The sequence below is a fragment of the Sebastes fasciatus genome, chromosome 18 (assembly GCF_043250625.1).
Source record: "Sebastes fasciatus isolate fSebFas1 chromosome 18, fSebFas1.pri, whole genome shotgun sequence".
Classification (NCBI taxonomy): Eukaryota; Metazoa; Chordata; class Actinopteri; order Perciformes; family Sebastidae; genus Sebastes; species Sebastes fasciatus.
Window position 1 is genome coordinate 16900482 of NC_133812.1, and position 21747 is coordinate 16922228.

The 21747-nt window shown below is 38.0% G+C and overlaps 3 protein-coding genes across 3 annotated transcripts; 2 read left to right on the forward strand and 1 right to left on the reverse strand.

Moving 5' to 3' along the window:
* Positions 1-314: 314 nt before the first annotated feature.
* Positions 315-2373, reverse strand: tmem18 (transmembrane protein 18). Its single transcript, XM_074616421.1, has 5 exons — positions 2178-2373; positions 1950-2067; positions 1008-1062; positions 790-883; positions 315-696 (listed from the first exon to the last, which is right to left on the reverse strand). Exons 1-5 carry the CDS (start codon positions 2268-2270, stop codon positions 598-600), a joined length of 459 nt encoding a protein of 152 aa, XP_074472522.1. The 5' UTR covers positions 2271-2373; the 3' UTR covers positions 315-597.
* Positions 2374-4015: 1642 nt separating this feature from the next.
* Positions 4016-17193, forward strand: LOC141755652 (structural maintenance of chromosomes protein 6). The gene is made up of 27 exons (XM_074614695.1): positions 4016-4130; positions 4492-4629; positions 5855-5990; positions 6280-6385; positions 6504-6640; positions 7221-7282; positions 7417-7497; positions 7591-7692; positions 7998-8117; positions 8241-8339; positions 8517-8663; positions 8875-8963; positions 9101-9265; positions 9688-9866; positions 10193-10394; positions 10632-10746; positions 11092-11252; positions 11909-12044; positions 12531-12611; positions 12795-12965; positions 13282-13419; positions 14501-14646; positions 14802-14927; positions 15137-15242; positions 15550-15702; positions 15873-15970; positions 16720-17193. The coding sequence occupies exons 2-27, from the start codon at positions 4501-4503 to the stop codon at positions 16811-16813; spliced, it is 3279 nt and encodes a 1092-aa protein (XP_074470796.1). The 5' UTR covers positions 4016-4130; positions 4492-4500; the 3' UTR covers positions 16814-17193.
* A 225-nt stretch (positions 17194-17418) lies between these two features.
* Positions 17419-20457, forward strand: LOC141755653 (required for drug-induced death protein 1-like). Its single transcript, XM_074614696.1, has 2 exons — positions 17419-17803; positions 20185-20457. The coding sequence occupies exons 1-2, from the start codon at positions 17525-17527 to the stop codon at positions 20320-20322; spliced, it is 417 nt and encodes a 138-aa protein (XP_074470797.1). The 5' UTR covers positions 17419-17524; the 3' UTR covers positions 20323-20457.
* Positions 20458-21747: the final 1290 nt, after the last annotated feature.

Genomic DNA, 21747 nt, shown 5'->3' on the forward strand with positions numbered 1-21747 from the left:
ATGTGAGTTCAGCCCACAGTAGCCGGTGGAGAGTTTGTTGAACAACGTAAATGCCTCATGGCTTTCCTGTGAGATGCACAAAATGCAGAGGACTCGAGATTAGAATTGTCAATGGATTGATAAAGATCAGTCATGGATTTACGCTTAACCTATTGTAGTCCACCTTACACAAATAAGGATGACAGCATGATAACACCTGGTTCTTGAAGACAAAGTTATTTCTTCTCCTCTCCATGATCCATATTAAATCCCTTCTGCAGTCTTAAATCTAACTAAAGCGCTGCGACATTCTTGAAATCAACAGTCACATAAAAGTCATTCATAAAACAATTTATCTTTTCTTTCAACACACTTTAAAACAACATTAAATACAAAACAGTAAATGTCCTTTGGTCCTTGTATATCCCATAGTGTACAGTATATTCAGCGGCATCTCGCTACCAGAAACGGACACCCAGTCTTGACCGACATCAAATCCTTTTTACGGTCACAAGCAGGAATCTGCCCTCCTCCTCCAAAATTCAGGATTAGCACGGCAGAGACACGGATTCTTAATTCCTCCCAGTGAAGCCCATTTTTGGACATAAAGGAGAGAGATCAGTCGCTCTTCTCTCTCTTCTCTCTGCGGATCTTTCGCTTGATCTGGAGTGTCTTCAGCTCGGTCATAGTGGAAAAGGTCCTGTACACCCACACCATCTGTCAACGTGCAACACAAACAGTCAGGTGTCGAGTAGTGTCTTTAACGTTTCATTTGATGTGACGAGGATGAGGATGAACGGTAAAGCTTACCACAATGATGACCGTATTCAGCAGAAGTGGAATAGAGTAGACCAAAGATATGAACATGCCCTTGGAATCAAAGTACTGGAACTTAGAAAAGGACCTGCAAAATAATAGCGACATTTTCTCAATGACTGTATGTGTTGTGTTTTTGAACAACAGAGCCTCTACACATGATTTCACACACGAAAGTAACAAAACAAAATACTGCTGAACAATAGTCTTACCGCCAGTTCATAGCTGCCAGCTCATTTAAATATTCAGCAGTGTAAACCAGGACAACTGTGAGAGAGAGATAACATCAATCAGTAAACAATGAAAAGCACAGACTGATGATATGCACTGCAATAACAATACAGTTTGTCAGCTGCAATAGTAAACTTTCCCACTTTAGCTCTTGTTGAACAAATCAAAACAAGGTATAGAGGATTTACTGATGTTAACTGATTTTGAGATATCTTAAATATGTTATTCAGTCTTTGAGTCTTATCAGTCTTTTTTTTTTTTACAAAAGTTAAAGAGTGACATAGATGCAAATTGTTCCTTCTGCGAATCACATCCTGAAACTTGCTCTCATTTATTCTGGTCCTGTAAATATACATGTGAATTGTGGAAATATGTCAATTTTAAACTTGTTAACATTTTCTCAGATTTTGCACTGTACTTGAGAAATATTATATTTGGTTGCTATGATTACAGTGACAAAGACAGTAATGCTTATTAATTTAATTTTAATTATCGCAAAGTTACACATTCACAAGTTTAAATTTACCAAAAAAAAGCCTAATTTCTTTGTTTTTATGAAAGAAATATAATTATATCTGTCAACAATTTCTTCCTCACAAAACAAAAAAGCAATGAAAACGATGAATGCATGCAATATCTTTAAAGTTTTTAAGTGAAATTATTGTCATCCTCCCGCGTGGTCTTTTTTTATTATTTTTTGTTTTTTATTCTGTTTTTTTTATTATTTTATGTTGGTTTTGTTTAATTTCTGTTGTCCTTTTATGTTTGACACAGCTCTTTGTTTATGTTTTCGCTATGTTTCTTTTGTATGTAAATGTTTTTAATGTTTTCTGCTGTTACTATGTATACTGTAATGTTGAAATTTAAAAAAAAAAGTACCTGGAGAAAGAGGACCTATTGCTATCAATCTTTTATTCACTTACCCATCAGCAGGAAGTGACATATCTGAGCTCTGTAGTACCTGCACGTCACCACAGTCAGAAACAAACACACAACATGAAACACCAGCAGTCCGATCAGCCAAGGCTCCGACCACTGCACCTGAGAACAGAAAACACACACATCAGTGCTCATAGTGGATAATAGATGGTTAATTAAAAGCTATAATATGTCTATTAGCTCCTCGAGTCAGGACATAACACGTGACTTACAGACATGAGAAACGTCCCTATGGATGTGATTCTTAAGTTGCTGAACTCATCGATGGGGATGGAGCTGATGTTCTCTGCTTTCTGGTCCGTCATCTTCACAAAATCTTCTCTCTACTCAGCTTTTAGGCTCATGTGGATGTAAACAAGAGAAGAGAAGACGGAAGACGGAAGTGAGTCAAGTTTGTCATTACGTCGTTAAGTGTTCTTCTTTCGTGAGTTTTTGTTGGTTGGTTGGCGAACAACGAAACGCCACCATCTGGTGTGGAGGGGGCATCGACACGATACATGGAAGCTGCTAAATAAAATAAATAAATGAATAAATAAATGAATGAATGAATAAATAAATAAATAAATGAATAAATAAATAAATAAATAAATGAATGAATGAATGAATAAATAAATAAATAAATAAATAAATAAATAAATGAATAAATAAATGAATAAACAAATAAATAAATTAATGAATTAATGAATTAATGAATAAATAAATACATTAATAAATGAATAAATTAATTAATGAATAAATAAAAACAAAATAAAAATGATCTGTAGTCATCAGATAATGAAACAAAAATAGATAGCCTTAGTCTCCTGACCTTCTTAAAATCACATAAAATGTGTAACTTTCTCCATTCATTTTTAAAATATGTGTACAGTTAATGTTGTTTTGCACAATCTCGTGAGCACTACCACTTTACATTTCACTGCACATCCTGTATGAGTACGTGACATATAAAACTCTTGAATCTTGAATCTATTTTAGCAATTTCTGTCTCTCTTCCTTTTGAATTACAAATCCTTTTATATTCAATAAAAATACAAGTTATTTGTATTACTTTATTTTGAGATGTTATAAGTCTTTTACAGTCTCTCTCTGTGTGTCTCTCTCTCAATTCAATTCAATTCAATTTGCTTTATTGGCATGACTGTCAGGTGAACAATATTGCTAAAGCGTCAATTCAATAATAATAATAATAATAAAAAGAACAAAATACAAACAAAAACATATACATACACATATATACAATTCATTAAGCAAATTACAATATATAGATATTTAAAAAGAACATCGAAATGGTAGAAAACAATACAGAAATAATTCGAGTTTGTTGTGTCAGTAATACAAACAGATAAAAACAATTAATAACAATATATTGCAATATCAAATGTATATATAAAAAAATAAAATAACCCCCCCCCAAAACCCCCCAAAAAACATGAATGTGTGTCTCTCTCTCTCTCTCTCTCTCTCTCTCTCTCTCAATTCAATTCAATTCAATTCAATTCAATTTGCTTTATTGGCATGACTGTCAGGTGAACAATATTGCCAAAGCGTCAATTCAATAATAATAATAATAATAAAAAGAACAAAATACAAACAAAAACATACATACACATATATACAATTCATTAAGCAAATTACAATATCTAGATATTTAAAAAGAACATGGAAATGGTAGAAAACAATACAGAAATAATTCGAGTTTGTTGTGTCAGTAAAACAAACAGATAAAAACAATTAATAACAATATATTTCAATATCAAATGTATATATAAAAAATTTAAATAAAAAAACAAAAAACAACAAAAAACATGAATATGTCTCTCTCTCTCTCTCTCTCTCTCTCTCAATTCAATTCAATTCAAATGGCTTTATTGGCATGACGTAACACTGTACATGTTGCCAAAGCATATTCAAATGATGATTTTTTTTTTTTACAATAATTACATTCATAAACATCGATTAAATAAATAATCTCTCTCTCTCTCTCTCTCTCTCTCTCGCTCTCTCTCTCTCTCTCTCTCTCTCTCTCTCTCTCTCTCTCTCTCTCTCTCTGTCTTTGTTTACAAAAAAGCTAGTGATCTCGTTTATTCTCGCGAGATTTACCCGGAAATAGTGGGCGCGAATTCGATAAGCAGCAGTGGTCCTCGGCTGCTGCAGCAAACTACCAGGTAAGCAGTCTCTCTATAAACTAACATACCAGTCCTTTTAATGTCTTATAACGACGCAAAACCAACCAAAACACACTCAGCTGCTGTCTGGTTACATAGTTAATCACGTCCCGTTTATCATGTAGCCACAGTTAGCCAGCTAAGCTAGTTTAGTAACGTGTCTAACCTGATGTTACTTGTTATCGTTACTGTTGTCATTGTTTACCTTTTGTTTCCTAAACACATTATGCAAACTAACAAAGCCAAATGACACTTTAACTGGAGACTTCTTGGTCGCTTTTTAGAGTTAAAGCTTGGCTCTGTGCTAGAAACTGTGTTTACTTTCAGTTTCAGTTTCCTTCTCTCCCCTTATGTAATGTAGGTGGTCAATATGTCTAAAAGGAAAAGCAGCTCTGTCAGTAAAAAGCCCCATAAACGGGTCAGACCTGCAGTGGAGGAAGACGAGGAAGATGAAGATGATCTGGATAGAGACCAGGAAGATCCTCTTCGAAATGGACAGGTTTGTACTGTCACTGCCATGCTGTAAAATATGTTTTCTTCTAGGTTTTTGTTCCTACAGAAACATTGCATCATCTATTATTTGTTTTAATCTGTGTGTATAAAAGATAAGAGACTTAAAGGTCCCATATTGTAAAAAGTGAGATTTTCATGTCTTTTATATTATAAAGCAAAGTGCTTTATAAATACTGTTAAACTATCAAAACGCTCAATATACGGAGAAATACACACAGCCCGTATTCAAAAATTGTGCGTTTGAAACAAGCCGTTATGATTTCTGTCCATTTGTGATGTCACAAATATACAATGTATAGGCCATTACTTGGTTTTAAACATAAACATTCTAAATATGTCCCAGTTTATTTCCTGTTGCAGTGTATGTGAATGACATCAGCTGACAGGAAGTAAACATGGACCCAAACTGTTGCCTAGCAACGCAATTCTGTTGAAATTCCGTTGAAATTCACTAAAACGGAGTGTTTCAGACAGAGGGTGAATACGGGTATATTCAGACAGACGGTATGAGGAAAATAACGTTTTTTTTTTAACGTTACAGCATGTTAACATGTTCTAGTAGAAACACAAAATACAAGTATGAACCTGAAAATGAGCATGATATGGGACCTTTAAACAGTAGTTATATTACTATTGTTTCATATAAACTGGGAACAAAAAGTTGTGTTTGGTGGATTATTTCTCTGTTGTTACAATGCTAATGGTCATTGTATTTTACATGGTTGGAAAGCCTGTTTATTTACCTTCACAATTATGTCCAGCTTGTAAGGATCATGCATTTGTGGGATGAGCAGCACAGCTGATTATGTGGGAAGCGCCCAAGAAAAATTTGGCAAAATGCTCTGCCAATGGTAAACAGTGTATTCTCCTGTTGGTGTTGACTCTTGTTTTGAGTTGGTTGGTGGATTGAATGATTGAATTCTCTATCAGTAACAAGGAATAAACAAGACATATTGGCTATGGCTATTTTTCTTGGGCGCTACCCACATAATCAGCTGTGCTGCTCATCCCACAAATGCATGATCCTTACAAGTTGGACATCATTGTGAAGGTAAATAAACAGGCTTTCCAACCATGTAAAATACAATGACCATTAGCATTGTAACAACAGAGAAATAATCCACCAAACACAAGTTTCCGAACTTTTTTTCCCCCCAGTTTATATAATATATATTGGAGTGAAATGACATGCCCGGTTCACCTGTGTTCAGGGGCAGTCTGCTGCTGAGGTAGTGAGTGACGCAGGGATCGTGGAGAGCATCACACTGAAGAACTTCATGTGCCACTCTCTCCTCGGCCCGTTCACGTTTGGTCCCAATGTCAACTTTGTTGTCGGCAACAATGGAAGTGAGTGTAACAATAAAAGTGGATCATCATGACATCATCACAATCCAATTCAATCCATCATTAATTGATGTGATCAGTGCTCGACTTCTCAAGTCTGTACTTTTAAGTTGTGCAAGTGCATTTATCATGAATGATCTTGTTAGTGTGTAATGTCTTAAACCTAAATCATGTATTTATGTAAACTTAAGTGAGGCTTTTTACTTCAAATGTAAGTTGACCTTCATTCTGGAATACCCTCTATTTATATATATATATATTTTTTTCTGTGCACAAATTGCTTATGTTACAGGTGGAAAGAGTGCCGTTCTGACAGCCCTCATAGTTGCCTTAGGCGGAAATGCACATGCCACAAACAGAGGATTATCCCTCAAGGGTTTTGTGAAGGAAGGAGAAAGGTAAACCTTGCACCACATTATCTAATATACATTCAAGTATCACCTGCAAAAGTAACTTCTATTAAAAGTTGCATCACTTCACTCGCAATAGATTTAATATGTGTTACTCTTTCAACAGCTCAGCTGATGTATCGATCACCCTGCGTAACAAAGGAAGGGACGCCTACAAACATGAGGTGTACGGTTCAGCCATCATTGTAGACCTGAGAATAACACGCGAGGGGCTGAGAACCTATAAACTGAGGAGCAAATCAGGTAAAGACTGTGAGGAGTTGTGGATTACTCTTTTTGTACTACATTGTGCTCCTACAACAATATATCATATTTAAGTAGTAATTTTAAATGTCAACAACCTTAAAAAATGTATAAACAAACCGTAAAAGCTAAATAAGTGCAGAGCGCAAGTCAACCATCAGAAACTAAAAGGCAACTAATTTGGTAATGGATTCATCAGTTGAAATGGCTCCAGTCTTTTATATGTGAGAATTTGCTGCTTTTCAATGTTTTGATATTATAGTAAAATAAAGCAATTTGATTACGTCACGTTGCGGTTGAGGAAATTTTCACCAATTTCTGACGTTTGATAGACCAAAGGATTAATTGATAGGTGGAAAAAGAAAAAAAAAATCAGATTGATCGATAATTATGATACATTGATAATTGTATTATTATTCACAAGTCATGATGGCGACAAAAAGCAGCAGAGAAAAAGAGTGAAAAAGAAAGGAAAATAAGACAAAGTTTTATGATATTTGTATGCAAGTTACCACTTCCTGTCGCTGCCTGAATGTGTATTATTAAGGAGTCATGAACGTATTTTTTTCCCCTCTTATAGGTCAACTTGTCTCAACCAAAAAGGAAGAGCTATTGTCTGTCCTGGACAATTTTAACATACAGGTATGAGCTATGCAAGTAGTATATAGTACAATGTTGTTTTGATCTTGATTACAACCAGATGGAATCCTGTGGGATAAACCTTAAAACACTCACTGTGTTTGTGAGAGTGAGTCTTTATTAACTTTCTTCCAAAGGTCAACAATCCTGTGTCAGTTCTTACTCAAGAGATGAGCAAATACTTCCTACACTCCAAAGGAGAGGGGGACAAATATAAGGTAATTATATTTGACTACATTTTCTAAATGAGAATGTTTTTGTTTTTATAAACTTTGACTGTGATTTCTTTATTTTTTTAATTCCTCTTATAGTTTTTTATGAAAGCTACCCAACTGGAGCAGATGAGAGAGGACTTTGTCTACATCAAAACCACCAAGCATGTCACAGAGGACAAAGTTGAGCAACATGGCGAAGTAAGAATCAGTTGGTCTGACATATTCATATTATAAGCAGCTATAACCAATATTTTACAGTAATAAAGTCTCATGTGACAATGTGACAATGTGTCTAGTAGCAAGCTTGTAGTGTCAATATTGCAAAGTTTCAACTAACTCCCATGTGGCCAAACATCTCAGTTATTGCAGGATTAATTACAGTATATTGATGCAGGACTATAATATACCGTAATTCATTTTAAGGCTTCATTGTGGAGAGAATGTTTATTCCTTTGACCAGCATACACACAGTGTTTGATATGACCATATATTACATGTTACAGTGCTTGAAAGATTTGAAGCGCAAGTACCTGGAGAAAGAGGACCGTTACAAGAGCCTGGCATCATTTGAAGAAATGCACACCAAACTGGAGGAGTTGCAGAAGCAAATGGCTTGGGCCTTGGTGAGATCATTTTCTCCCAATTTGGAATATCCAACCCCCTTTATACTCTCCCATACATCCCTATGGAACTGGATTAGTGCAATAGAAAAGATCATTCATCTCAACATTATTTATGTGTTGCAGGTGATTGAGATGGAGAAGGAGTTGGAGCCAATGAAAGAGAAGCTGCAGTCAGACAGACACTCTACAGAGAAATATGATGAGAAGGTGGATGAATGGACGGTATGATACTTTTATATTATTCACCATAAAATGAATGTTTTTTATTTTTTTCAGAATAACCAGTAACTGCCTCTGTTTGATAACTTGCAACTTTGCACTTCTCCATGCACAGCCCTCTTCTATCGTCTAACATTTAACCCCCCTGCTTCTCTGATCTGCTTTTATGTAATAATGCAGAATAAGGTCGAGGAGGCTGAGAGGAAATCCAGGCAGATCCAGGAACAGTTGGAGGGAATCACACAGCAAGTCCAGGAGCTCCAGCCCAAATGTGCTGAGCTCAAGGCCGAGGCCCAGAGAAAAAACACCCTCCTCAAGTCCAGCGAGGTCAGAGTTCAGACAATGCATGCGTGAAAGTTCACCAAAGTTGAACCCCGCACAAATCGCTCACATAAAATGGAAGTGAAAAGGAGGCGAATGTTAAATTCGCGCTTTTGATTATGTCTACCACAGTGAAAAAGCTATGTATCGTTATCTTTGTGACGCTTGTTAAGTAACTGATCAGTGTTTCTCATCTTTCATTATGTGTGCGAACTAGGTCACTTTCCACAGATTCAAGGTTAACCTGAGGGACCTGGAAAAGGACAAGGTTCAGCTGTCCTCAAGGATAAATGATCTCAAGCTGAGGTACGACCTCATCTTGTTTTCATGTCTTCTGCGTTTTATTCAAGTTGAAATGTATTTATTTTGTTTTGACTCCCCTGTGTGCTCTTTCTTGTCCCTTTTTTCCCCCTGTCCTTCCCTTTTTGTTTTTATCCCTCTAGCATCAGTCAGACATCAGGAGCGGAAAGCCAGGCCAGGACGGAGCGTATGGAGCAGATACAGTCTGAGCTGGAAAGCACAAGACACCAAATCGCCACTCTGGGCCAACAGATTGACCAGTATGAGCACGCCTGCAGCCGTGCCAAGGAAGAACAAGGAAAGATGAGGTAGGGAAATAAAACTGGGCAATGTTGGCGAATAAATCATGTCGGCAGAACCAGAAAGTGTTGGTTCAAGAAACCCCACGCGGTACCTGACAGTTTTGAAGTTAAGCTGGAATAAATGTCCCTCAGTCTCTCTGTTCTGTCAATGCTTCTGAATAATTCTGCCATTAATTTGATATGTAAATACAACAGCATTCGGGACTCCCTGGTCTTTTAGTCTTCATAGGTCTAATAAGGCTTCTCAGCAGTTAGGCTTTGAAACAGTTATGGGTGGACCAACCCAAATTAAAAATAGAAATTAGATTATTACTCCCTGCCAGCCCTAATTAGGAGATGATCTGTTGGATACATACAGCGCTGGGATAACTGAAACAGTATTAGCCTCCAACATAATGAAAACACCCACCTCCTCCTTTTGTCTTCAGGAGAGAGCAAGAAGTGCTCCAGAGGTCCATTGAAGCCAACAGAAGGAACCTGCAGACTATGGAGAGCAGTCGGTCCAATCGCCTGCGGCGTTTTGGAGAGCACATGCCTGCGCTCCTTAACGCCATCCAGGACGCTCACAGGAAGGGCCAGTTGAAGCAGAAACCTCGAGGACCTCTGGGTAAGACTTGGTGCCCAGTTGTGCGTAGGTGAAAATGTTTATGTTTCATGCATAATGAGCATAATGAAACACCCAATGTTACAGTGCACTTTGCGTGGCAGTATAATAAGATAAGTATGTAATAAGATGTGTTCTTCCTTCCTTTGAAAGCTGAGCAATGTTAAACCCAGGTTTAAAACCTGTAAAAAGGTCACTGTCTTTTATAAAGTGGTATGTTAACCCCCATTTTGCGCCTTTTTTTTTTGTCCTTCTGTGCCAAAGGTCCAACCAAAAGGTGAGATCTGTGACAAAACACTTCTAACTCGCCTTCCTCTTCCCTTCTACAGGTCACCTTATTAGCCTGAAGGACCCAGAGCTGGCCCTGTCTATAGAAGTATGTCTTAAAGGGCAGCTGCAGGCCTTCACTTGCGATAACTATGACGACGAGAGGGTGCTGAAGGGCCTCATGGCCAGAGTGTTCTCAGGTGGCCGTAGACCCACCATCATCACCAGCCATTTTATCCAACAAGTCCATGATACAAGACAGAAGTGAGGCCAAGTACAATATTCACAAATACATTTATAAATTTATAAGAATGACAGTACATCGATTTAGCCATGTTTGGCAATAGTATGGTAGTTTGAAACACATACAGAAACTGATAGGAGTACATATTAACTGACATGAATTCAAGCCAACCACAGGTGTTACTTTAAGGACACATGTTGCATGAAGAATCATTTTTTATTGTACAGTGGTCTCGGTTGTTTTTGTCTTTGTGTCAGGGCCGTGAATCACCCTGAATACCCCTCCGTGCTTCAAGCTCTAGAAATCGAGGACCCGGTTGTGGCCAACTGCCTGATCGATCAGAGGGGTATAGAGAGCATTCTCCTCATTAAGGTAACAATCAGTTGCCTCACCAGAAAAGAAAGTCCCAGTAATACAAGATATGTAGCCATGTACGTGAAGCTGATGTGAAATATCTGCAAAGACCGGTTAGACATATCTTTTATGTATGATGTAATACAACATACCACTATGGTATACAAATTATGTGGTATGTAAAGCTATTTTTGACATGCATGTGCTAAAGTTATCTAGCCGACTGAGTTAGCTCTTTGAATGCAACTTTTAACATCTAATCACACCATGACGAATCAACTCTATTAACACCTTGTGAACAACATTTTAGTGTTCACATGATTCGGTGAGTTTTGTTTTTTTATTGTATGTGTGGTTGTGCAGAATCGAACAGAGGCTCGAAAAGTGATGCAGAACAGAAACCCTCCTCACAACTGTACCGTGGCCTTTTCCAGAGAGGGAGATCAGATCTTCACTAACCGCAGTTACACCGCTGAGCAGACCAGAGCCAACTACCTCTCGGGAGACGTAGAGGAGGAGATCAGGTGTGTGTGTGTGTGTGTGTGTGTGTGTGTGTGTTTGTGAGAAAGCGGAGAGACTAATTCTACCTGACGAACCAGTCGGGGTAAAAGCTTTAACAGACCGGGGGCGTTTTTGTTGTGTGTTTAATTTGCACGTCAATTAGGGCTTTCGCACCGTGAATAAAGGCATCAACCAATCACGTTGTGCGGAACGGGTTGAGTTGCAGCTATATTTATGAAACAACAACACAGAGGCTTCGTAGTCTGAAGCAAGACGGCAAACTTTATTACTTTACTTACTTTATTACTTAATACTTTGAACCTTGACAAAGGCAGCGCAGACAAGATCCACTCCTTCTGTTCTTACCTTTCACAATAAAAGCCCTAGCTATATAATATTCACAGGCGAGTATTTCACATTTTCTTGTTGTTTATTCGTCACGCCCCCCGGTGTGTAACGGCCTTAAGAACTACACTTTTGGTCACCAGGGCCATCTCCATCTCCAGCTGACTTTTTGGTGTCTCTTGGTGTTGTCATGTAAACCATATCTGGTATTTAGAAAGACTGTGTATAGATGATGGACTTGTTTAACTACAATCATTAGGATATACACACTGTACACATCAGGGAGTAGTTATATAAAGTTTCTCTGTCTCCTGGTTCCTCTCTTTACTCTCAGGCACTTGCAGAGGGAGATGGAGAACCAGAGAGGTCAGGCAAATCGTTTCCAGCAACAGATGAGGAAATTAGATGAAGACATCAAACAGAACGAAGTGCTGCTGAGAAGAACCCAAGTAGAGCAGAGGACGGCCAAAGTAACGCTTTTTACCTCTCACAAACATCTGTAACACTTATTTTGAAAATGATTCAATGTCTAATGATGATTCCTTATCTTTTATGTGTCAGGCACGGACACTGATATTGAATATGTTGCCCTTAATATTTGAAAACAAAATCATTTTTTTGGATTGACAGTTGTTTTGGACAAGAATAATGATTATGCCTCCCATGGAAATGTCACATACTTAATACTTTTTAAGAGTTTCTTCTACATTTTTAGTTTCAAGGCAATTCAATATGTTTTTTTTGTCATTATTATTATATCAGATTTTGGCATAATACACACAGTTTAACAGTTATTTCAAATAGATGTGTAAATATAGACTAAACATTTACCCTTTCAATTGGAAAAAGACAAAATAATAATACTAAATCAAAAATGAATTTCCAAATCAAATTTCTAGTATTCTACTCTGATATATTTTATGAATTTGCTCATGCAGTTTGTGTATTTGTTCCAGGACAAGGCCACGAAGCTACAACTGGAGCTGACGGACCTACAAAATATGGAAGAGCCTCAGTCAGAGGACCTCAGTCCCCTGGTTTGTACATCAATGCAGCGCAATAATCAGCCTTAAATTGTACTCATCTCAGTAGACACGCATGTGGAAAATTCTGACTGAAGAAAAGGTCCCACAATAAATGTATGATCTCCAAAGAATTCACATTCAAGTCAGCAATATTTTCGCTTCATGCGATATGCTGCTGTCGCCACTCTACGACAGGAGGAAGATTTTCAGGAGATTGTGACCAAGATCTCGTCCAAGCGTGCCGAGTACGATGAGGCACGAGCTCAGATGGCTGAGTTGAAGGCCGCCTATGAGAAGGCGGAGCAGGAGTACAAGCAGCAGAAAGAGCAGATCAACACGGTCGCTGAGGACGCCGACCCAGTCAAGGTAACATTGTGGACCAACCCCAGGTGTCCAGAAAGAAAGATTTAGATTAGTAACCTTGTAATTCTACTTGTGGAGTTCCCAAATTACATTAATGTAAACGTGACCTCGCATTACTCCATTAGATAAAGGTCTTAATCAAGGTCGTAGAGCATGCGACCAAACTTCATCCAGCTGAAGAAATTATTAATTGCGCCAAAAAGTTGCATTTGGCGATTATTGTCAGCACAGTCTCAGCTGCCTGCAGAAGCTTCCGTCCTCTGAATACTGGGTGAAGCTCATTACTCTTTGTGCGCTTGTCCTTGTTGTTCTACTTCAGGAGGAGCTGAGTAAGACCGATCAGGACGTGATGAAGTGCAAGCATCACAAGAAACACTATGACGAGAAACGCAGTGCCCATCTCCGCAACATACAGGCCCTTGAAGCCAACCTGGAAAGCAAGGAGCAGGAACTTCAGGTGGGCCAAACAGAGATACAACGTGAGGCAGAGATGTTCATCACAGGGCTTCATGGCTCATTTAAAAAAGAAATGGAATTACAAGATGAAGAATTTCTTATCATTTTATTTAGTTGTTTTTTTAAACCAGAGGGAGAGCTGTCTGCTTTCAGTAGATGTAATAGTGTAGGTCTTAGAACCAGATATAAAGTTTGAGATCAGAGAAAAACTGAGCAGCACAGAGCACACTTATCTTATCAAAATTGACTGATCCTAAATCCCGCCCCTCTTAGTTACTGTTGCTAGGTCAGAAAAGCTTGACAAAAAGAAACATACTTCAACAACATACGTTGGGGCGGCATAAAGCAGAGATAATATAAACAAAGAACTCATGCAGGTTTACCAGAAACTCAGAACTCCAGCGGGGCCTCCAGCAGCGATATCTCTTTCGGCTAGGAGCTTCGCCTCACTGCTCCGCCGGCCCCCACTGGGAGCCAACACCAACACCACGCTGCTGGAGACCGAGGCCGTATTACTGGGACCGCTGGAGAGAAGGGAGGCACGGGAGAACCAGAACCAGGATGGTGTGGGGCAGACATTCAGACCTTGCTGCTGCAGTAAAATGAGAGGTTTTCTAAAGAGACTCTGGTGCTCGGACACACTACCGCTTTTGTCTACAAGGACCTCCAAAATCAACACAAAATGAAAGTTCCTCATAGTGACTGTGACTATATACAATATAATGTGTCTGTGATATTGTTACCTTTGAACAGACACAGCATATCCAAGTATAACCCAACAGGAAAGGGTAAAGTTGACCAAGGTTCAGCAGGCTTCCAAGCATGCTCAGCTGCTATTGGAGCACAGAGTGAAAAGGGGCGGGACTTAGGGTCAGTCAGTTGTGGACAGCATTTGCAATATTCCAACAAAAGCAATGACGTTTTATTTTTGTTTCTTTTTGAAGCCTTTGAGCAGTGTTCATTTAATGTATACGTTGTTTTTGTGAGTTTAAATAATTCTGAATGTTATAGATTGTGTACGTTATAGTTTCACCTGCATCGCGTCTCAGAAAATTGATGATTTGTTTCAACCTGCGGTTCAGACATCTGTGGCCAAGGCCAAAGAAATCTGCCCAGAGCGCCTGGAAGTACGACGGGCGGCCAGGAGTCTGGACAGCGAGATCAACCGTCTCAAGGTGAAGATCACTACCCAGAAGGAACAACAGGGGGACCGCGAGGACGTTGTGAGGTATGTTACCGAGACGGATGATAATGTAATGACTGCCATGTAGTGGAGCATTCTTTTCCCCACTTCATTTACACCATTCTGAAATGTCCCGTATGAAATTAATTAATGTTAACATGTAAATCTTCTTCTGTCTTACCTTTCTCTCTCATGTCCAGGCAGTATCAAGAGGCTCTGGGGAACTACAAGAACATGGCACATCAAATGAAGAACCTCAACAGCTTCATCAAAAGTCTCGAAAGTGTGATGAACGACAGACTCCATGTTTACGCTGACCTCAGGAGGTAAGTTGTTGACAAACTGTGTCCAGGAAAATGGCCTTTACAGTGCCACTGCTAGAGAACATGACATTAAATGCTCTTTAATCTTCAAACTAATGGATCAGCAAACAAATCGGTTAATTGTGTCTCTTTGTGCGATCCTCGATTTATTATCACTCTGCCGTCCTTCCTCCCATCATGTCCATTTGATCCCTTTTCTTTGCATCTCTTAGGTTCCTCTCAGCCCGCTGTAAATACTACTTTGACAGCATGCTGGCCCAGAGAGGCTACACGGGGAGTATGGCCTTTGACCACAAGAATGAAACCCTCTCCATCTCAGTAAGACACACATTTCATTCATCAGTCAAACACTTTAGTCTCTTTTTCCCTCTAAACGTGTACATTGAAGTGTCATTCTGTGCAACACACCTGTGAACTAGTACATTAGGTCACATGTGAGAGTTGGATTTGCAGCATCTAGTCTATTAAAAGAAAGACTAAACGATATAGCAGCGAGGTTAAAGTCGAAGAACACATTGATTTTTTTGATTTCATTGATTGCCATTACTCGTAAAGACACGAGACATGACTGCTACGACTTTTTAGCCAGGTGAGGTAAACTGATTTCTCCTCTACTTCTCTGTAGGTGCAGCCCGGCCAAGGAAACAAGGCCGACTTGAGTGACATGCGCTCTCTGTCCGGAGGCGAGCGCTCCTTCTCCACCGTTTGCTTCGTTCTCTCTCTTTGGGCCATCACTGAGGCGCCTTTTCGCTGTCTTGACGAGTTTGATGTTTACATGGTAACTTCAGACAGTTTTTAATCTCTAGTTTCAAAGTATTGAATAGGCTTTAGAGGGAGAAGAGGGAGATTGGACATTTGGTTATATGCAAGATCCTTATCTTGCTGTGTTCCGCCATATTTATCAAAAGATTGTTTGAGTCTTTGAGGGTTTTTGTTTTGTTCAATTAGGACATGGTGAACAGGAGGATATCAATGGACATGATGCTAAAGGTGGCTGCCAGTCAGCGCTACAGACAGTTCATCTTCCTCACCCCACAGAGCATGAGGTACAACTTCTCTTCGTTTGTTTATTTGTATATCCAGTTACTGTATATCCACTTAGTAAATGAGCTATGATGTAGAGCTTCAACGATTAATCTATTAGTCGTCAACTGTTAAATAATCGCCAACTGTTTTGATATCGATTAATCAGTTTGAATAATTTAAAAATATTTATTTTAAAAAAATAAAAAATTCTCTGATTCCAGCTTTTTAAATGTGAATATTTTCTGTTCTGGACATTATATAGAGCAAACAACTAATCGATTAATCGTAAAAATGGGGCTCGGCGATAAATCATTATATTGAATTATCATTATTATTAATTGATAATAACAAGCACATACTAACTAAAATTTCTCATAAAATCTGATGTAAAATATTTTGATGGAATATCATTTGAAGACAGCAGTTTCATTTTTATATCCCACTTTCACATCTTAATTAAATGAGAAAATACTCTTCATTTGTCAAGTACTTAATTTAAATATACAAAAAATAGGCTTTACCATGTGGTTATTTCACATAGACGTTTTATTTATTGAATTACCAGAAAATGTGCTATATCGTGATATATATCATTATCGAAATATAAAAATAAATAATATAAAATAATTAACAATGAAAATAATCGTTAGTTGCAGCCGTAGTTCAGGAGTAAACGCCATGTGATTTTTAGTATGCTGCTTATTTTAGTGGGAAAGGCAAAAGCTCGGTCACATTGTCATCTTTGTTGCATTTCTTCTTTTTGTTTCAGCTCTCTTCCAGAGAGTAAAATCATCCGCATCCTCCGTCTCAAAGATCCAGACCGCGGCAACAACGCACAAAGAAGTCAAGACGAGGACGAGTAGTATCGCTAGCTGGTTATTCAACATCAAATGAGGTAAAGAGACCACTAGCAGGTGCTAAAACCCTCCATTAGGACAGGATGTTTGCTGAATCCCGTCTTTTGGGGACGGTTGTTATGTTGACGAAGCCCGATACAAATTGTTCATAGTTGTTTAGTAGGCAGTGAGTTAAGTGTTTTGTACTACAACAATGAAAACAAGGACCAATAACATTTTGTAAACATTGTTCCACAGAGGGGTACTGCACAGGAAGGGGAAGTATTTTTATATCCACTGCCAAATCAACTGTTGTGTAAAATGTCTAGAAAACGGGAACATTGAAGAGTGACATTATTGTAAGAAATATTTAATATTCATTAAACCAAACAAGTTAAGAGACAAAAGCGGTGTTGGTGTTTTGTATGCATGGAAGCACATTTCAGGACATTTTCCACGACAAGTTATTTCTCCTCAGCTCATTATCCGCTGGATTAAAGTCATTTTGATTTAGATCTGCACTGATACATTCAACTTGAAGCCTTATTAAGGTCAGTCTTGTGAGGAGGAAGGATTTGCACCTTTAAGGGCTCTCTGCCAAAATCCTCCACGCAAGGCGGTCCACTGGAATGCACTTCCACTCATGCACATAACATCTGTTGACAACATACATGACCTCCTGAGGAGAGTGGTACTTTTTTATTACATCTCTTGAGAGCTGCGACGGGCAGACAAAACATGAAGCCCAAATCTCTTCCATCAAGGTTGTTTGACAGACGTTCAGCGTCGGATGAGACTCCAGCGAAATATCAACGACATGTGGATCACCAGGAGAGTCTGTATCACTCTGACCACAATGACAGCCAGCCGGTGGCAGACGGCAGCGGACTAAATGAGAAGAGCCACAGACAAGTTCATTTTGCATTTCTGCCAGAGAGGTATGAGCCGCTGGTGGATGAGGAGGCGAAAGAAGAGGAGAAGAAAAGGAAGAAAGAAAAGTACAAGAAAGTCAAGAAGGTTGGTGTTCTCTCTTTACATTTTCTTGACCTGTTATATTCAATGAACATGAAACTGTGTGTATTTGTATGGTACTGTAATAGTTGCACTGCAGTAGGGCTGCAACTAATGATTATTTTTTATTGTCGATTATTTTCTTGATAAATTGATTAGTTGTTTGGTTTATAAAATGGGGAAAAATGTCGATCAGTGTTTCCCAAAGCTCAAAATGACGTCCTCAAATGTCTTGTTTTGTCCACTACTCAAAGATATTCAGTTTACTGTCATAGAGGAGTAAAGAAACCAGAAATATTCACATTTAAGAAGCTGGAATCAGAATCTTAAAGTCTTAAAAATTACTCAAACCGATTAATGTATTATCAAAATAATTGGCGATTAATTTAATAGTTGACAACTAATCAATTAATCGTTGCAGCTCTAAACTGTGGTTCAGGTAAAAAATATGAATCAAATTGATTTAATAGATTAATTATTGAAAATAAACCTACAAAACTCCTAAAAATGAATCTACACAACTCTCTTGTTACGCTCGTTACAAATAATCCTGAAGGTTTTTTTTGTGTTCCATGCTGTTGCAGCATAATCCCCATTTAGTTTGTGATTATTGGGGGTAATAAAACATTTACAACTGAATTGCGTACAGCTGTAGAGCTCACAAATCACTGAAAGGTCATAAAATTAAACAACTTTATTGGGGATGATTATTAAGTTTAACAGCTTGCAGTTGTGATCACATCAAAATTACAGCTGTATCGTCTTTGGCAACCAGCACCGGCTCATCTTGGATCTCTGGTCTTAACTCTTTGACCCAGTCAGACTAAAACCAGAGATGACTCTCACTACTGAAGAGCTCTAAAGCTTCATATGTGTCCTCTCTCTGCCTGCTGGTGCAAAGTACAGGAGACAGAAGAATGTCCTTTTTCAGTTCTTTTGATTATGGATAAACACAGCCCAGTCTGTAGAGATAAACAACGGTATCAGTGGTCTGTTTACTGCACAGATTGCTTTATAATTATACTCCCGTGTGATTGATAAGGAACTATGACCTCAAACAACATTATTACAAACATTGATACTGAAGTTGATCAGTGACCAGGCCCACGTGTTTTTACTGATCATTAACAGACTCTTATTAGTGGATCATGTTGTAATGTTATCTACTGTATATATACTGTTTTATATTCTTATAGTTGGGTATTTGACTAAACTTCCAAATGTGTGCATACCTTTATGGATGTGGAGTTTAATAATTAGTTCATCCAGAGTCATATTCACCCACTACAATGAGCTATTACGGTGTTGTTTATAAAAACGGTACTGTTTAACTGTTTAAGATACTTAAACTGATCCCATTTTTGTCTTTTCTTGTAGTTTCAATTTGGGTAAGTTGAACTCAATATGGCATCAATCAATCAGCCTCGTTCAAATTATTCTAATACATTGTTGATTATTGAAAAACTGTGGAATCAGTTAGTGTTAATGAATCTACATAAATCAATTGACTGCAAGTAGTTTTATCTGAAGTGTAGTCAATAAGTCAACATAGTAATCACCGTTTCCCTACAAATCACCAGCAGTCTTTTTACAGTTTGAACTGTGTTATGTGTGATTTATAAGAAAATTAATTATTGTGATCCCAAACTACATTACCACAATACGGTAACAGACTCTTATCTGTTATTCGTGACCTACATAAATCTGAGAAAACATGCTGAAGAATGTAAACCAATCATACGTGAGTGATATGCTACTAAGTTCAGTCTTGACCTTGGAAATAGACAAATAATCTTTAATCAAGGTCCACTAACTAGCTGTTTTTGGAGCTTCAAACTATCACTATGCAATTTATAACCTGTATTTTTGTGTCATTAGTTTTGTAGTTGACACAATAATCAGGTTTAAGTTTAAAGTTCAACTAGTGTCATTTTTACATACTACATTGAGGAAGTACGATTGTTTTAGCTCTATTTTTCTAAAAACATCTGACTTCCTGTATCCGCTTCAGCAGGTCAGCCCTTTCCTGTTCAAAGAAGAGACACTTCAGGAGACAATAGTGTTCACGGGGCTTTCTGTTTACATTTTAGGGGTAAATACAGACTGCGCCTCTCCTCCTGTGGTGCTATTGTTCTAAAACATCACATGTGCAGGTTTTCTTTAAATGGGAACTCTTAATTCTCATATTTATTTTAACCTAATTCTAAAGCTTTGCAGCGTGATCTATCATCTGAATAATGTGGGAATACAAATGATTGATATGTTTGTGTGTGGTTTAATTCACCTTTGAATCCTTCTCTAAATGACGGAGCAGATTACTTAGAATATAGATTATTACATTATTGTTTAAATCTGCAGAGATGATGATTAATCTGTTTGTCTTTCAGAATGTGGGCAAGGCCCTGCGCTGCACCTGGAAGTGTCTGATGCTCGGTCTGTACAACTTCGCCCTCGGCTACTCTACTCCCATCACGGTGGCTGCTACTTTTGTCCCAGACTTTCACCCGGGTAGAAACACCACCTGAACCGAGCCACGTGCACCTCCTCTGGTTTCTCTGCAAACTGTATACTGTACATACTGGTAAACCCACGGACACCGACCAAAGACTCTAAATATGTTTATAATGTTTGTGTATTTGAAATTACATTTGTATATGTTACCACATCTTATTAAGAATATTCTTATTGTGCTGTAGTGAAACTTAGTACTTAAAAGTTTTGTAAAATAGGCCTTGTGCAGCAGACATTTTGAGTTGTCAAAGTAGGAAAAACACAGTTGTTACTAATACCATTAATGATGTTCTAATCAACTGTTTGAGACATAATTAATTTTATTATTTACACTTTTGCTTTTCCTACTGTGACATGTTGATCTTATCAATCCTAATGTCCTGTTGTTGGTAATAATATACAGTATTGCCCACTTTTTAACCAGATTTGCAGAAATATACACAGTTGAGATCATTAAATTAGAGACAGTCTGTAAAATTTGTTTGTATTCCTTGAGCCTGAGTTACATATTGCTCATGCGTGTATTAACCCATGAAAAAATATGCCTTTTTTCACTTGGAGAGTGTTTTGTATCAAGCATCAAGCTGGTGTTTGCATGTGTGCAGAGGGATAATGTGGAAATGTGGCACCTGACAGGAATGACAGGAACATTTACTGTAGCTGCAGATAAAGTGAATCAGGGCAGATAGCCCTTACAGTACAGGCAGAAAAGACTTGATCATCAGTGAAGTACGAGTAAATGAATGCTGAAAGGATGTGGACAGGAACAGGGAGTAAGAAACCAGGCCACCCCCTCCTCTCTCAGAGTGGAGCAACTGGACACTGATGTCAAGAGTATTTTTCAGTTCTCAAACTGTCTAAGTAACAGACTACTGATGACTGAATGTGATGCTGATTATGAGGCTTTGGTTAAATTACTCTGGAGTACAGGTTAAAGATGATTCTCAGATTGGACCGTAATGTTTGATAGTGTGACTTTTGAAGGTGGTCTCAAACATTTCAGTGTTTCTGTACGTGTGTGTTCAGTTTTAAAGGTTTTGCAAGTCATGATGTTTGTAAGTTGGTGTGTGATAAAATGTTAATAAACTGTGCAACTACACTTAATCATTTATTAATGGAGAAAAAATCGGACTGAGAGAAAATGATAGTTTTGTCTTCTTGGTTAATTGCATTTTATATATATTTTTATTAGCAGCTTACATACAGACAACTGAAAAAAAAATCTAAATATATGCTTCATACACGTCCTCACTGGAAAAACACTGCTTGTTGAACAATAGCCGTTTAAATGCGATTACCGTTAAATTCGCACTTCGATTTGTATACTTTTGAATATATTATCTACGTGGACTGATTTAGGTGTTCCTGCCAGTCATTTCTAACTGGCATACGCCCGCAGAAGCAGCTGCTCTCACTGTGTCAGGCCTATTTTTAATAAA

Bases quoted from the DNA above. Each gene is read 5' to 3' on its own strand.
- LOC141755653 (XM_074614696.1), top strand. From the start codon at position 17,525: ATGAAGCCCAAATCTCTTCCATCAAGGTTGTTTGACAGACGTTCAGCG. The intron at 17,804-20,184 runs GTTGGTGTTCTC...TTTGTCTTTCAG, and splicing joins AGTACAAGAAAGTCAAGAAG to AATGTGGGCAAGGCCCTGCG.
- tmem18 (XM_074616421.1), bottom strand. From the start codon at position 2,270: ATGACGGACCAGAAAGCAGAGAACATCAGCTCCATCCCCATCGATGAG. The intron at 884-1,007 runs GTAAGACTATTG...ATTATTTTGCAG, and splicing joins CTGGCAGCTATGAACTGGCG to GTCCTTTTCTAAGTTCCAGT. The intron at 697-789 runs GTAAGCTTTACC...GCACGTTGACAG, and splicing joins TGAATACGGTCATCATTGTG to ATGGTGTGGGTGTACAGGAC.
- LOC141755652 (XM_074614695.1), top strand. From the start codon at position 4,501: ATGTCTAAAAGGAAAAGCAGCTCTGTCAGTAAAAAGCCCCATAAACGG. The intron at 8,664-8,874 runs GTCAGAGTTCAG...TGTGCGAACTAG, and splicing joins CCCTCCTCAAGTCCAGCGAG to GTCACTTTCCACAGATTCAA. The intron at 9,266-9,687 runs GTAGGGAAATAA...TTTTGTCTTCAG, and splicing joins GAAGAACAAGGAAAGATGAG to GAGAGAGCAAGAAGTGCTCC.